This window comes from Marmota monax, unplaced genomic scaffold (genome assembly GCF_021218885.2).
Source record: "Marmota monax isolate L192 unplaced genomic scaffold, Marmota_monax_Labrador192_F-V1.1 WCK01_AAM20220418_F8-fsc00015, whole genome shotgun sequence".
Classification (NCBI taxonomy): domain Eukaryota; kingdom Metazoa; phylum Chordata; class Mammalia; order Rodentia; family Sciuridae; genus Marmota; species Marmota monax.
In genome coordinates this window covers 20050140-20064022 of record NW_026692194.1, presented here as the reverse complement: position 1 = coordinate 20064022, position 13883 = coordinate 20050140, and the positions used below count along the sequence as shown (strand labels likewise).

Sequence of the window (13883 nt, the reverse complement as noted above, 5' to 3'; positions counted from 1 at the left end):
TTTTCCTGTTTTTTGTAGACCATGATAGGGAATGGGAAAAGAGGTAGCTGAGGGAAGTTGCCCACTAGTAAACACTCCTGAGCAATTTCTTCCTGCTTATCATTGCTTTAAAATTTTAAAAACTACATCATGGCAATATAATTCACAGTAACATAAATCATGTTGGTTTGATTATGTATTTTAATAATTAGATCTTAAAGTTTGCTATTTAAAATTATGTCCTTGTCTTACATACAGATGTTTTTGTTTAATACTGTTTATGCCATAAATAGGAATTAAACAAAACATGGTATCAAACAGTTCAACTGCATAAGTACAAATATTTCTCCAAATTATGGTAATCTAAGATGGCTGTATATAATTATTTTGTTTTGTTTAAGGCAAGTAGGAAACTGTGAACAGACATTCAGGTAAAGGAAGTCATTCACAGGTGCTAGCCATCGAAGTGACAATTATTTTATCCACTTTCTTAATTTAAAATGTTTTAATCACTATATAGAAGAAATAATTCATATTACATAGCAAAATATAATACAATTGGTTATAATTATTAAAGTTGCCATTAAAAAGAAAAACCTATTTAAAAAGGTAAGTGGCTAGATCATATGAAAAAAAAACGTGCCTGGGGCACCATTATTGTCCTTTCCATCTAACCTTTCTGTGCTTTGGTTTTCTCACCTCCAAAGTGAGGACTGCCATAAGTCACCTTGGAGGTTTGATCTCTAAATCAAATGACTCCTTATGTATTTTTCATCACTTAAGCCAAAAAAAGTCCAGTGTTCTCTTAAAATAATCAACAGTAATAAAGGTCTTATATTCCATAGAATAGGGTCTGAGTACACAGTACAAGTAATAAGTTTTTTTCTCTTAGAAATAATTTTCCTTCCTAAGCTAAAAAACATCATAATACATAAAATATCTATTTGTTTTCTCTGTTTTATACAAATCAGTTTTATCACTTATTGAAAAACACTTCAAAATTATAAAAGTGTATTTCTACCTGAAGACCATATTGCTTGTTTTGTGTTGTTGTTGTTGTTTTGTGGGTTTTTTTTTCTTTTGTGTTTGTGGTGCTGGGGATTGAACCCAGGAGTGCTCTACCACTGAGCCACATCCTCACCCCTTTTCATTTATTTGAGACAGGGTCTCGCTAAGTTGACCAGGCAAGCCCTGAACTTGCAGTTCTCCTGCTTCAGTGTCCCAATAGCTGGGATTATAGGCATGTGCCACCAGGCCTGGCCATACTTCTCTTTTGATCAGACATTGCTACAGAACTTTCTGCTCACACTTTAGGAGAGGAAAATGCACCACATATCTATGCACTTTTTAATATTCCTCAAAGCATATTCTAAGTAGTACAGAACAGTGGTTAAGAACACTGATTTCGTACCAGACAGTGGATTTGAGTTTTGGTGTTTACTAAATATGTGACCTGGGGCAAGTCATCTCACCTTTTTGTGCATTGGTTTCCTTATCTGAAAAATGAGGACTGCCATAAAACTTACCTCAGAGTTGCTATAATGATGAAATGAGGTAAAGCATATGCATTCTATAACCATAATTATAACTGTATCTGGCATATAGCACAAGTGACCAGTACATCTGAACTCTAATTTATCATAATCTTTTACTTCTTATTCCTAATAGGCACATTTAAATTGCCACCACAATCCAGAGTAGCATCCTTCCCCAAATATACAACCTCTAGAATTGCTCCTATAAGTACTTTAAAAATACTTTTTATAATTACACTTACCAGAATTCTTGATTCTCACTTGCCAAATATAATTCTCAGATAATAAATTTGCATGTATTTTCAGGGGTTCACAGACCTCCAAAGCTCATCTAAGGACTCTTGGTTAAGAATCCTTGTACTCTGCATCATTCTACCATAACAAGTACAAGTATTTTTATTAATAGTGACCCTTTACCTTTGGGTTTCAGAATTTTAAGTCATGAAACTGCATGATTTAAGAAGAAACCAAACATATTTAAAAATTTTTTTTTAGTTGTGGATGGACACAATACCTTTATTTTATGTATTTATTTTTATGTGGCACTGAGGATCAAACCCAGCCCTCACATGTGCTAGGAGTGAACCCAGGAGTGCTCTACCTGCACTCTATCTCTGATCTACAACACCAGGCCCCAAACAGATTTTAAAACTTGTGACATCCACAACTTTTGATCCTCTACATAGCAGTGCTTTGGTATGTCATTATTGACATTGGCAGATATAAGCTGACACAGGTTTCCTATAATAATGATTATTTGAAATTATGTAATGATAATATTTTTGAAATTACTTTAATGTGTTCCTGAGTTTCAGGGCCAGTTCAGCCATATGACCTTGGCCAGATCACTTATTGTGAGACTTAGTTTCCCAATCTACAAAACAGATGTAGTATTACCTATTGTACTTAAAATGTAGACTGTTTTATTAGATGAATATTCTGCAATGTGTCATGAAAAGTGTAAAGTACCATGTGCCACTATTATCCTGTATATTATAACTCAAAGAAATTGAACTTTCATGAACATGTATTTCTTAGGTAACTGACACAGCTAGCTAATAAGTAGAACCCTCAGTCTAAAGAAATAAAATAGTTCACGAGTAATGTTATATTGCATGGTAGGAACTATTCCTTTACCCTTTTATGTAATCATCTTTAATACATACCATTCTTCACATTAACTGTCTCAGGAATATAAGGCTTACAAAATAAAATTCTCAGCTATACAACATACTAGCAGTATGTTAACCATCTGAAGCTTCATTTCAAAAATAGAGAAATTCCCTGCTCTTTTTATCACTTTTTATAAAAGTCATATTTTTTTTCTCAAACATTTAGGAAAACTCAACCATTAGGATTAAAAAGTTATTTTTCAGGAGCTGGGGTTATGACTCAGGGATAGAGTGCTCACCTAGGATGTCCAAGACCCTGGGTTTGATCCTCAGCACCACATAAAAATAAATAAAATAAAGGTCTTGTGTCCATCTACAACTAAAAAATATATTTTTTAAAAGTTATCATTTTTCAAACATTTGTCTTTTTTTTTTTTGAGACAGGGCACCACCAAACCCAGCTCATTTTCCATAAGTTTTAAGAAGCAAAATTAAGTATTAATATGGGGCTTAAACTAAATACTTGTAGACATTTGTGTTCTTTCTCTTATTTTGCTAATTGCCCAGGCTGGCTTTGAACTCCTGAATTCAAGAGCTCCTCTTGTCTCAGCTACCTTAGCACCTACAAATAAAGGCAGGTGCCACTGTTCTCAGCATTGTATCATTTTTAAAGTCTCATATTAATGATTTTGTTCACTCAAAATTAAAAATTATTTATTGATCTATAATCCAAGCAATTAAGGTGAAAATTAATATTAAAGCATTTAATTTGGAGTAAATTTTAGTATAAATTCTTAACAATATGTGCTCCAATATAATAAAAGTACTTACAATTGTGTGGGGGAGTGGGTTATATACCATTACAAATAACAAGGAAAAGATCTGTCAGATGATGAGCATACCTCAAAACATTTAGGACAACTCAACCATTAGGGTTACCTGCTTTCTTTTCTGATAAAGGAAGACAAAACCCAGGCAGCTAGTTCTAAATCTCACATGCCACTTTTCAATATGGGTGTTTGTTTATTGTGCTTACCACAAACTTGATTTTGCATGAGTGACAGCATTCGTCTTTCAAAGCCTGTTGACTTTATACTGGCTTTAAACAATCATTTATATTTTCCTTGGAATTTGGTCTTGAACTAATAAAGCTCAAGAAAATGCTGTTGCCTCTCTGATAGAGAAATACATGTATGGATGAATCTGCTCACCTGGCTACATTTCTCTAGCTATAAATCTACTGATCTGTCCACTCTATAACAAAGACAGATTTAGGAAGAATTATTTGTGGAGAGATGTGTAGTTACTGGACTGGAATTCTTGTTAAAGGCACACTAAATGGTCTTGGCCATGTACATATAAAGAGTTAACCTGGCCAGCATTATTCTCTTTCAGAGGGGAGTACTACTAGCAGAGCATATTAACACAATTACCCTACAGTAAACACACACACTTTTTAAATCCAGAACCATCTCTGTCAGTTTATTATACATTTTTCCCCATGCATGAGACATATAAATCAAACTAATGAATATTTTATTTTTGTCTAAGATGGTATAATACCTTTGGTAAAAGTAATACCTATTAACCTAAAAACATACAACTCTTCAATCAATCAAATCCATAATCTTAGTTTTATCCCTCCCTCTAGCATTTTGTAATAATTCGTTATAATCCCGTAAGATCTCTAGTTTCAAATTATAAAAGAATTATCTGTGATTTTTTAAAATGAATATACGTTCCACAAATAATAAATTTTGACCTGGTAAAACTGAAGGGAAAAAAAAAGAATTTTTAGTGGGCTGGAGATATAACTCAGTTGGTAGAGTGCTTGCTTGTCTGGCATGCAAAGGTCCTGGGTTCAATCTCCAGCACCCCCTACTCCCACAACACACATACACACAAAAGGATTTTTAAATATAACAGAGCCTCATTTATCTGTTATCTACTGGGAAGAAGGGCAAATATTTTTAAACAATTTAAAATTGTTTCAATCTCCAGCATCTAAAATTTAAAAGTTTCAAATTCTGTTGTTTAGAATACATTTTGCTTTTAAAAAGTAAGTATATTACAGGAGACTGTATCTGGTTCAATTCCTTTTAGAGGTAGTTGCACTGAAGTCCACAGTATAAAGGCATTTGTGGGGTTCTCAGGCACAAAAGCATTGCATATTAGCTTTGAATACTCTCCTACAAATGTATTAAATTATGTTCTAAAATACAAATATCACCAGAGTGCTCATGGCATTTAGAGGAATCAATGTGAGGAAAGAAAGCAATTTAAAAACTACTCAAGCTATTACAAAGAGACCAAAACTATGACCATTCTAAAAAAAAAAAAAAAAAAAAAAGCTGTTTCAGTCTCTAGTACTCTAGTAGTGAAGAGAAGAATCATGCTGTAGTGGCGCTTGTGTTTGAATCCTAAGTCTTCCTCTTAGCAGCTTAGTAATGTCAAAAATACTTTTACTCCTCCCCACCACACTCTGACTTTCTAGCATGTAAAAATGGGACTCAAATTTATTTGCACTACAGTTCTTTGGATCAAATTATTCTGTGATAGTGCCAAGCCTTCTGTCTGGTACATAGAGAGATCTATAAACATTACGTTTTTTTTTCTACTGTTATCTGAAATGTCAGACAATATTGAAAATTATGTGAAAACCAAATACCCTAAATTGGCTTAACAAAATACCTGAGAAAGAGAGAACTTAATAGTCCATTCTAACAGCTGGTGGACTGCTGGGCAGGAAGAAGACAATGACAAACTGAGACACGTGAGGCACTAACACATGAGAACTCAATAAATAATAGAATTTACATTTTTCTTGATTGCCAAAGAAACAATCTTTAAACTACTCCTTTTATATATCAGAAATGCCTAGAACATTAAGCAGTAACTATATGTCAATGCTGAACTAAGAATTTCAGAATTTTATTATTTAAACCTTATCAGCAAGTGGTACAGACAGGATTTGAACCCAGTAATACGATGCCAAAACTCTTAATCATTGTCTGCCTACCTATTAATAACACATGTGGGTTTTAAAACCTCATAGTCAATTTTCTTTGCTGGGAATAACCAACATTTCTTAACCTCCCACTGATGTTTTACAATATGAAATACTAGCCCATGCTTGATAAAGAATTAAGACATTTTCCAGGCAAAAAACTATGGCTAGGGGTCTGGGGCTGTAGCTCATTGGTAGAGTACTTGCCTAGCATGTGTGAGGCACTGGGTTCAATCCTAAGCACCACATAAAAATAAATAAATAAAGCTACTGTGTCTATCTACAACTAAAAAAAAAAATTAAAAAAACCTCATAGCTACCTATTCTACAAAATATATAAAGCATATTAAATCTGAATCTAATTACTGTTATCAAATCATTAATTCCAGTCCTGATAATATTAAAGTATTTTGTAATTCTTACATAAAGTATATGCTTTGCACATAGTAATGCATTTACTGATTACTTAGTTACAGCAGATAAAGAATCAAAATTATAATGTAGAAAGTTTTCTGCATTCTGAATATTTATCAATATCTATAAGCTTTCTCTAGCAGTGAAGAGGATAAGATTAATATTGAATATTAAACAAAACAAAGATGGCCAGTGATGTAGTAGGTACCCACCCTACCAGTCTCTTTCACCAAACCCTCTTGTTGTCTTCCAATAATGTGAAGGCTTCCTCCATCTTTAAAGATACCTACTATCTTTCATCACTTGTCATTATTTAAAATCACTTAGAATTCATATTAAGTGAAAAAATATTTACATATTTTCAATGGGTCTTTCCAGTCACTTAATAAAGAAACAATTAAAAAAAATAAACATGCTTGAAATTTCTCATTATGGAATTCACATTATAACCTTATGCTTGGCCTCAGGAACGTTACATGAGGTCAGATTTGAGTTCAAGGTAGAGAAAAGGGATTAAAACATGTAGCAGTTTTTGTGGGGCTCCATGTGTGTGGTGTGTGCATGTGTTTTTTAAAGTGTAATTGATTAAATACTCCTGTTTCTCTGTCTAGAAAAAAACAGATCACAATCCAGAAAAGCTTGCTTTACCACAAATATCAAACCTGTATTGGGCTACAAGGAACAAAGGACTAAGATCTCTTTTAATACATGTTATACTTTAGATAATAAAGAGTATACAGTATTATATTCTCATGAAATTCTGCTCTAGCAAAACCTCCATTTTTATGGAATGTCATATCCCCTTATCTGATTTATTGCTTCTCTGGCAGATTCTGTCAGCTTTATGAGCCACATTAAGCCCTTGTTCTGTATAGCCAGAATTTTAAAATAATAATAATAATAATAACAACAACAAAAAAAAAGAATACACACACAAAAACTTGTTTTCTGAAAGTAAAAAGTGAAAGAAAAATGAAACCTCATAATTTCTCTGGTTTATTAGTAAATAACTCCTAGAAAAGGGGTAGGTAAATATTAAATGAACAAAAGATCTTTAATTACACATCAATTCATCATTCCCCCATCAGTATGTATCACAATTTAAAAGTATGATGGTGAATAAGTGGATTGTTAACTTGGAATACTCTAAAAACAACACAACAGTAATAATAACTAAATAGCCAGTAAGATTCCAGCTGAAGGAAACATCTTAAGGATGAAGACCAACAACTTGTTACATATTTAAATTGGTTAGCTAGAAAGTCTTTTTAAAAGGTTAATATTTCAAGTGGAAATGTTATATTAACTTAAAAAATCTGATATATCCATTTGGATCCAGCTTACCCATCATTGTAAACAAGCAATGAGGCTGAAATATGGGCCAATTTCTAAAAACCTGAACAATCCAAAAATGGATAATTGGATTATAAGTGATTAACATATTTTCTAAGCAAACCAAAATCCACATTTCACAGATCATAGCAACTCCCCATGATTCAGTTTGTATTTCCATATTTCCATATAGTCTTATAAACAGAAGACATGATGTGTGTAAAACATCACACTTTGACACTCTAAAATTAAAATATTCCATGTATATACAGATGGATAAATTAATTATACATTATTTTACCAGCTTATTAAAGCTGATGGCCCATGGTGCATTTGTTTTTCAGTCCTTTGTATTTAGGTTTAATTGCATTACTTGAAAGTAATCAATCTACTACAGTTCAAAACAATTTTCTATGTATACTTTTCAATATTGTTGTCCTCCAGTTTAGAAATCACTGACACTCTACTGAATAAAATCAAGTATGAATGAAGTCCAGTAGATGCCAACTTGATCACTAAGATGGCCAAGGAAATATAAAGGAAACCTTCATTAGTATTAAAACCTTGGGAAGGGTATCAGCAACACTACATACTCCAAACCTCCAGGGATAGTGAATGAAGAATCAGAATAGGGAAAGTATACACACCAGAATTACAAAGTGTGAAAGAACAACTCAACTGTTTGGAGATACAACATCTGCCTGAAAGCACAAAGAATGGACCTAACAATAAGCAATGAAGAACACGACACAGAATCCAGACCCCACAAATATGCAAAGATAAATGGTTAATTATGGCAATAATCACAATAATAATAATAAATTAACAGTGAGCTGGCAGCGGTGGCACACACTTATAATCCCAGTGGCTTGGGAAGCTGAGGCACGAGGATGGCAAGTTTGAAGCCAACCTCATTAACTTAGCAAGGCCCTAAGTAAATCAGCGAGACCCTGTCTCTAAATAAAACATAAAAAAAGGGCTAGGTATATGACTTAATTGTTAAGCGCCTCTGGGTTCAATCCAGTACCCCCCCCCCAAAAAAAATTAACAGTGAAAAAAACCTAAATGTTCATTTGTTTGAGAAACTGGTATATTATTTTATGCAAATACTGGAGTATTACATATGTGTAAATTTTCATTGACATGGAATGAGTTCCATAACATACTGTTGAGGTGGGGGGAAAAGAAAATTAAAAATAACATGTACATTATGAACAATTATACACATGGAGAGAGAGATGCAACAATTACCATCAAGATACTAATGGCAGTTTCCTTTGGGTAGATGAAAAAATTAAACAGTAATTTAAATTTTCTTCTTTCTAATGATTCATATTGCTTAAATTTTTAAAATAAGTATATATTCTCTTTCTGATCAGAAAAAAAAGTTATCTTCATGTTAGAAAAGAGTATATTTGGGCTGGGGTTCAGTGGTAGAGTGCTTGCCTACCACATGTGAGGTACTGGGTTCAATCCTCAGCACCACATAAAAAATTAAAAAAAGTATTGCATCCATCTACAACTAAAAAAAAATTAAGAAAAAAAGAGTATATTTATTTTTTAATACTATAATTCAATCTGGTACAAATTACCCTAAAAAAATAGAAAAATTCATGAAGCTACAGACTCAAAGACATTTATCACAACAGTCTTTTTTATAGAAAATATTAGCAATAATCTAAATGATCAATGGTAAATTTAATAAACTAAATTATAGCATGCCAAAAAGTCATTAAAAATTAAGAATACATCTATCATCTCAAAGCTCAGTTACTTAAATGTCTCTCAGTTTCCTTGTCAGTAAAAAGGGGGATGTAAAGAGCTCTTACTTGGTTCTGTTTTCCCTAGCATATCAGCTTTACCCTATCATAATAAAAGAAAAATATGATGTTTGTGAGCTTCCTCTGATACCACATATTTTAAAAATTACTTTGCTATCTGCTTTTGAAATATATTTCAAGATGAACATTCAATTTGCCATCAAGCAAGATAGCCATCCGAACTTAGGCTTAAAGAGAAATTAAAATTATGCTACAGTGAATATAAAAGGTGAAAACAGAGCTGGGCTTGGTGGTGCACACCTGTAATCCCAGCTACTCAGAAGGCTGAGGCAGGAGGATCACAAGTTCAAAGCCAGCTTCAGCAATTTAGTGAGGGCCTAAGCAACTCAGCAAGACCTTGTCTCTAAAATAAAAATATTAAAAGGGCTGGGCATGTGGCTCAGTGTTTAAGCGCCCTAGGCTCAATCCCCAGTACCAAAAAAAAAAAAAAAAAGTTGAAAACAGGGAATGTCTACAACTTCTAGATTAATGGTGAAAACAACAAACAAACAAAAACCCTCCTATATATATTCACAAAATAAGTTTGTTTATTCACCTCTACATGTAGCAAAATAGTGTTGGAAAACAGATGAAGGTCAACCTAGATGCCCTGGTACTGGGACAGGCCCCAATAAGAAACCACCTAGGTTATACCAACAGAAAAATTGGTATCCCTACTTAACTGAACAACAAAATTTAATATTTACATACTAGTTTTCTTTATTACTTTTATTATCATTATACCAAAGTATATTTTGTTGCTTTAAATAATTAAAACCAACCTGCCATGGTCTTTCCCAATCCAGTGGAATAGGAAATGCTCCAAGCCAAGCTCCTACAAAACTAGAAATTGTAGTGATCTGGAGACTATTCTCCCAAATGGATGTAACTCTGTAAAACACATAGATACAAATCATTGGTGGTCTATATCTTAGCTGCTGGAGAATCAATCAGATAGCACAAATTAACACTATTCATACATTTTCTGTTCATTTAAAATGAGCATCTCAAATTGATTTAGATATTTACCATGAACTATTAAAAACTAATTGGTAAAAAAAATGTATTTCCATTGGAAAGGTAATTGGAAAGGTACAGTAAGAGTCAAACAATACAAAAGAACATTATACAGTGACAACAAAATCTTCTTCCCACCTGTTATCATCAATTTCTGGTTCCTTTCCCCAGAGGCAACTGCTATTTCTAAACTACTACATAACCTTTAAGAGATATTTTATACATGTACAAATATACACACAATTTTTTTGAAGGATTTATGCATATTTGCATAAATGAAGTGTAATAGTGTATGTAACCTTTAAAACAAAACTCAAAACAGGCATTATTATTTTATGTATATATGTGACTGTATGACTGACCAGTATGATTCTACAACATGTACACTCAGAAAAAATGAGAAATTATATCCCATCAATGTATATCAAAGTGCATAAATGCATTCTATTGTCATGTATAACTAATTAAAAAAATTTAAAAATTTTTAAAAAGAAAAAAAACCCCTCAAATGCATCATAATAATATGGTCTATATATATGGTCTATATTTGGTCTATAAAGACCAAATTTTGCTTTTTTTGTTTTCCTTTGTTAATAGCTATTATAGTATTTCAGGCACATCACTTCCTGTATTCCAATATAGAAGAGTCGTGTATTACTTACAGGTTAGTCAACATTTGTCAGCCACATATAGTCAAAAATTACTAGTCAGTTTCTTCAATTAGCATTCAGCAGAACAGAGAGTTCTTCCAATATTAGAGAAAGAAAAGAATTAACTGAGTTGAATATAAAAAGAGAATTATACTGCTCAGGCAATGTTAAGGATTCTGTAGGGTAATTTTTGCCTACATGTGGCTGACAAACAGTGCCTAGCCCCCATGTCACACATGACTGACTCTTCCACATTGCAATACAAAAAAAAGTGAGGTGCCAGGAGACATAAAGTGTGGGAGAGACTGAAAGCAGGATTCCCTTTCTGCTGGGAAGAGTTTACTTTTTCTGTTTTATGAAAAAAGAGAAAAGTTCAGCTGAATTTGAAAGAACAGGTAGGGTTAGACCTTGAACTGGAGAAAGAGATGCAATGCAGACAAGAGAACATAAATAAAATTGGTAGAGGCCAAGTGGAAGAACAGGAAATAAGCCTGGAAAAGCAAGTTAGAGTTGGAACTTTTAAAATAACATCTTTATTAAGTATAGTACACAAATGCCAGAAAATCCTTTTTCAGTCATACTATTCACCCACTTAAAGCATACAATTCAATAGTTTTTAGTATATTCACACAGTTGTGTATAACCATCACCACAGTCATTTTCAGAACATTTTCATCACTCCAAAAAGAAACCATTAGCAGTCACTCTCCTCCCCCCTCTCTTGTTCCCCAGGCCCAAGCAACCACTAAGCTACTTTCTATCTCTGAATTTTCCTATTCTGGACATTTCAAATAAATGGAATCATACATGCTGTTACTTGTAACTGTTTTTCTTTGACTTAGAATACTTCCAAAGTTCATCTGTGTTGTAGCATACATCAATGTTTCATTCCTTCATACATTTTGGCTCAATCATATTGCCCTATATGGATATTACACATATTATTAATCCATTCAACATCTAATGGACATCTGAGTTGTTTCTGCTTTGGGGCTATTATAAATAATGCTGCTACGAATATTCATGTGCAAGTTTCTGCGTGGATGTGTGTTTAAATTTCACTTCAGATTATACTTAGGAGTGGAATTGCTGGGTCATTTGGTAATTCTGTCTAATCAGTTGAGGAACTGCAGAATGTGTCCCAAAGCAGCTGAACCATTTTACGTTCCCACCAGTAGTGTAAGAGGGTTCCAATTTTTCCACATCCTTCCAGCACTTGTTATTATTATTTTTTGATTATAGTCATCCTAAAGGGTGTGAAACGATATCTCAATAGAGATTCAGGTTTAAGATTTAAGAAAAGTCAAATGCAATACTAAATGAGACATTGAAGGTTTTAAAAGAAGACAGCAATGTGATCATGCTGTTTCAATAAGATTTATGTACATATCTTCTCTACCCTCTAGGCTCCAAGTTTACTGGACTAAGGGCAAAACACAAATTTTCATATTTCTCATTGTTCCAGCACACTTGTAGCTAACTTATGTTTATTAAAATAAAAATGCAAACATCCAAGAGGTTATCCTCTATTTTGGTTGTATGGTATATTCAAGAGTATTTATGATCCTGCATATAATGAATATAGAAAAAATGGAAGCAAGATCTAGTTTAAAAAATACTCCAAAGCCTATCTTTTTAAAATAAAAAATTATATTTATAGAAACAGTATATGCAATACCTTTAAAGTAAAGGACAATTAGACTAATAATAAAAATAGTCTCCCCTTCCATCTCTCCCTACCTGACTTCTGCACCCAAAGCAAATACTTTCAATTCTTCTTGCTTTTCTTCTATTTAACTCAAATTTTAAAATATACTTTAAGTGTTTGATTTTTTTCAAGATTTAGTTACTTCCTGAATTTTACTACAGGAGATGGCTTAGCATCTTTTGGCCTGTACCCCACCTCCACGGACACATTTCTCCCTGACTCTTTGCCTCTACTTCAATGGTAACATCTCTCCTTTTCAGCTGAATAACAGTGTTTCCATGGCCGTGATTCCACAGATGCTAATCACAATGAACCACACAGTAAACCACAATTACATTTCTTTTTCTCTTGTTATGATGATTTTAAATATGATTTTTAATTGTTCTTGGATGTTAAAAACCGCCTCTCCCCTCTCCTAGCTGTTTATGTACTTGTCACTAAATCATCTTCAAATATCCCAAAAAAACACAATAGTACTTCTGCTAAATGCTCTCTCTTCCTTTCCTTCACCTGTTCCTATCTGAACTGGCTTCTCTAGGCCTGCAGACTTGCTGGGGTCCTAGGTTGTCTCTATACCATCATCTTGTAAATTCCCTTTGCCTGTCTTGGTTCTGGTTCTCCTGGATTCCAAGTCTCCTTTCTCTCCCTCCCTTCCTTCTTTCTCTCCTTCCTCACCCTCTCAGTTCATTAAATAGATTACTCATGTAGGGTGAGCATCCAGTCAGCTGTTCAGATTTTTAGAGATTTTTTAAAACTGAAAATGACTTTACTCTAGTAGTTGGAAATAACTTTGCCTCAGAATTTTGAAAGCATTGCTCCATTGTTTTCTGATTTTCACCTAAGAGGTTCCATGCCATTCTAGGTCCCCATCCTCTATAGGTAACTTGCTCCTATTACTCTGGAAGCATTTATAATCATCTCTTTATTCCTGGCTATCTAGTGTTTCACAAAAATGTATCTTGAAGTATCTTTCAATCATTATATATGAAATACATGGGCCTCATTCTAGAATTTCAGTTCTTTTGGTTATTGAAATTTTCCTTTATTTAAAAACTTCATTTAATCCCAGCAGCTCAGAAGGCTGAGGCAGAATGATCACAAATTCAAAGCCAGCCACAGCAATTTAGCGAGGCCCTAACCAATTTAGAGACCGTATCTCAAAATAAAAAATAAAAGGGGCCAAGGATGTGGCTCAGTGATTAAGCACCCCTGGATTTAATCCCTGGTACCAAAAAATAAAAATGACCAGGCACAGAGGTACACACCTATAATCCCAACAACTGAGGAAACTAAGGCAGGAGAATCTTAA

General features: G+C 33.4%; 1 protein-coding gene across 3 annotated transcripts in view; it reads right to left on the bottom strand.

Moving 5' to 3' along the window:
• Window positions 1–13883, bottom strand: part of Pigf (phosphatidylinositol glycan anchor biosynthesis class F) — a 32357-nt gene that overhangs the window by 3513 nt on the left and 14961 nt on the right. The window contains exon 5 of one of the 3 annotated variants that reach the window (XM_058573420.1): window positions 9978–10090. The exons of 1 other annotated variant lie outside the window; for it this stretch is intronic. In XM_058573420.1, the coding sequence (XP_058429403.1) occupies window positions 9978–10090 (113 nt within the window). The remainder of the gene's footprint in view (window positions 1–9977; window positions 10091–13883) is intronic. One more of the 3 variants, XM_046424844.2, reaches the window with a different exon arrangement.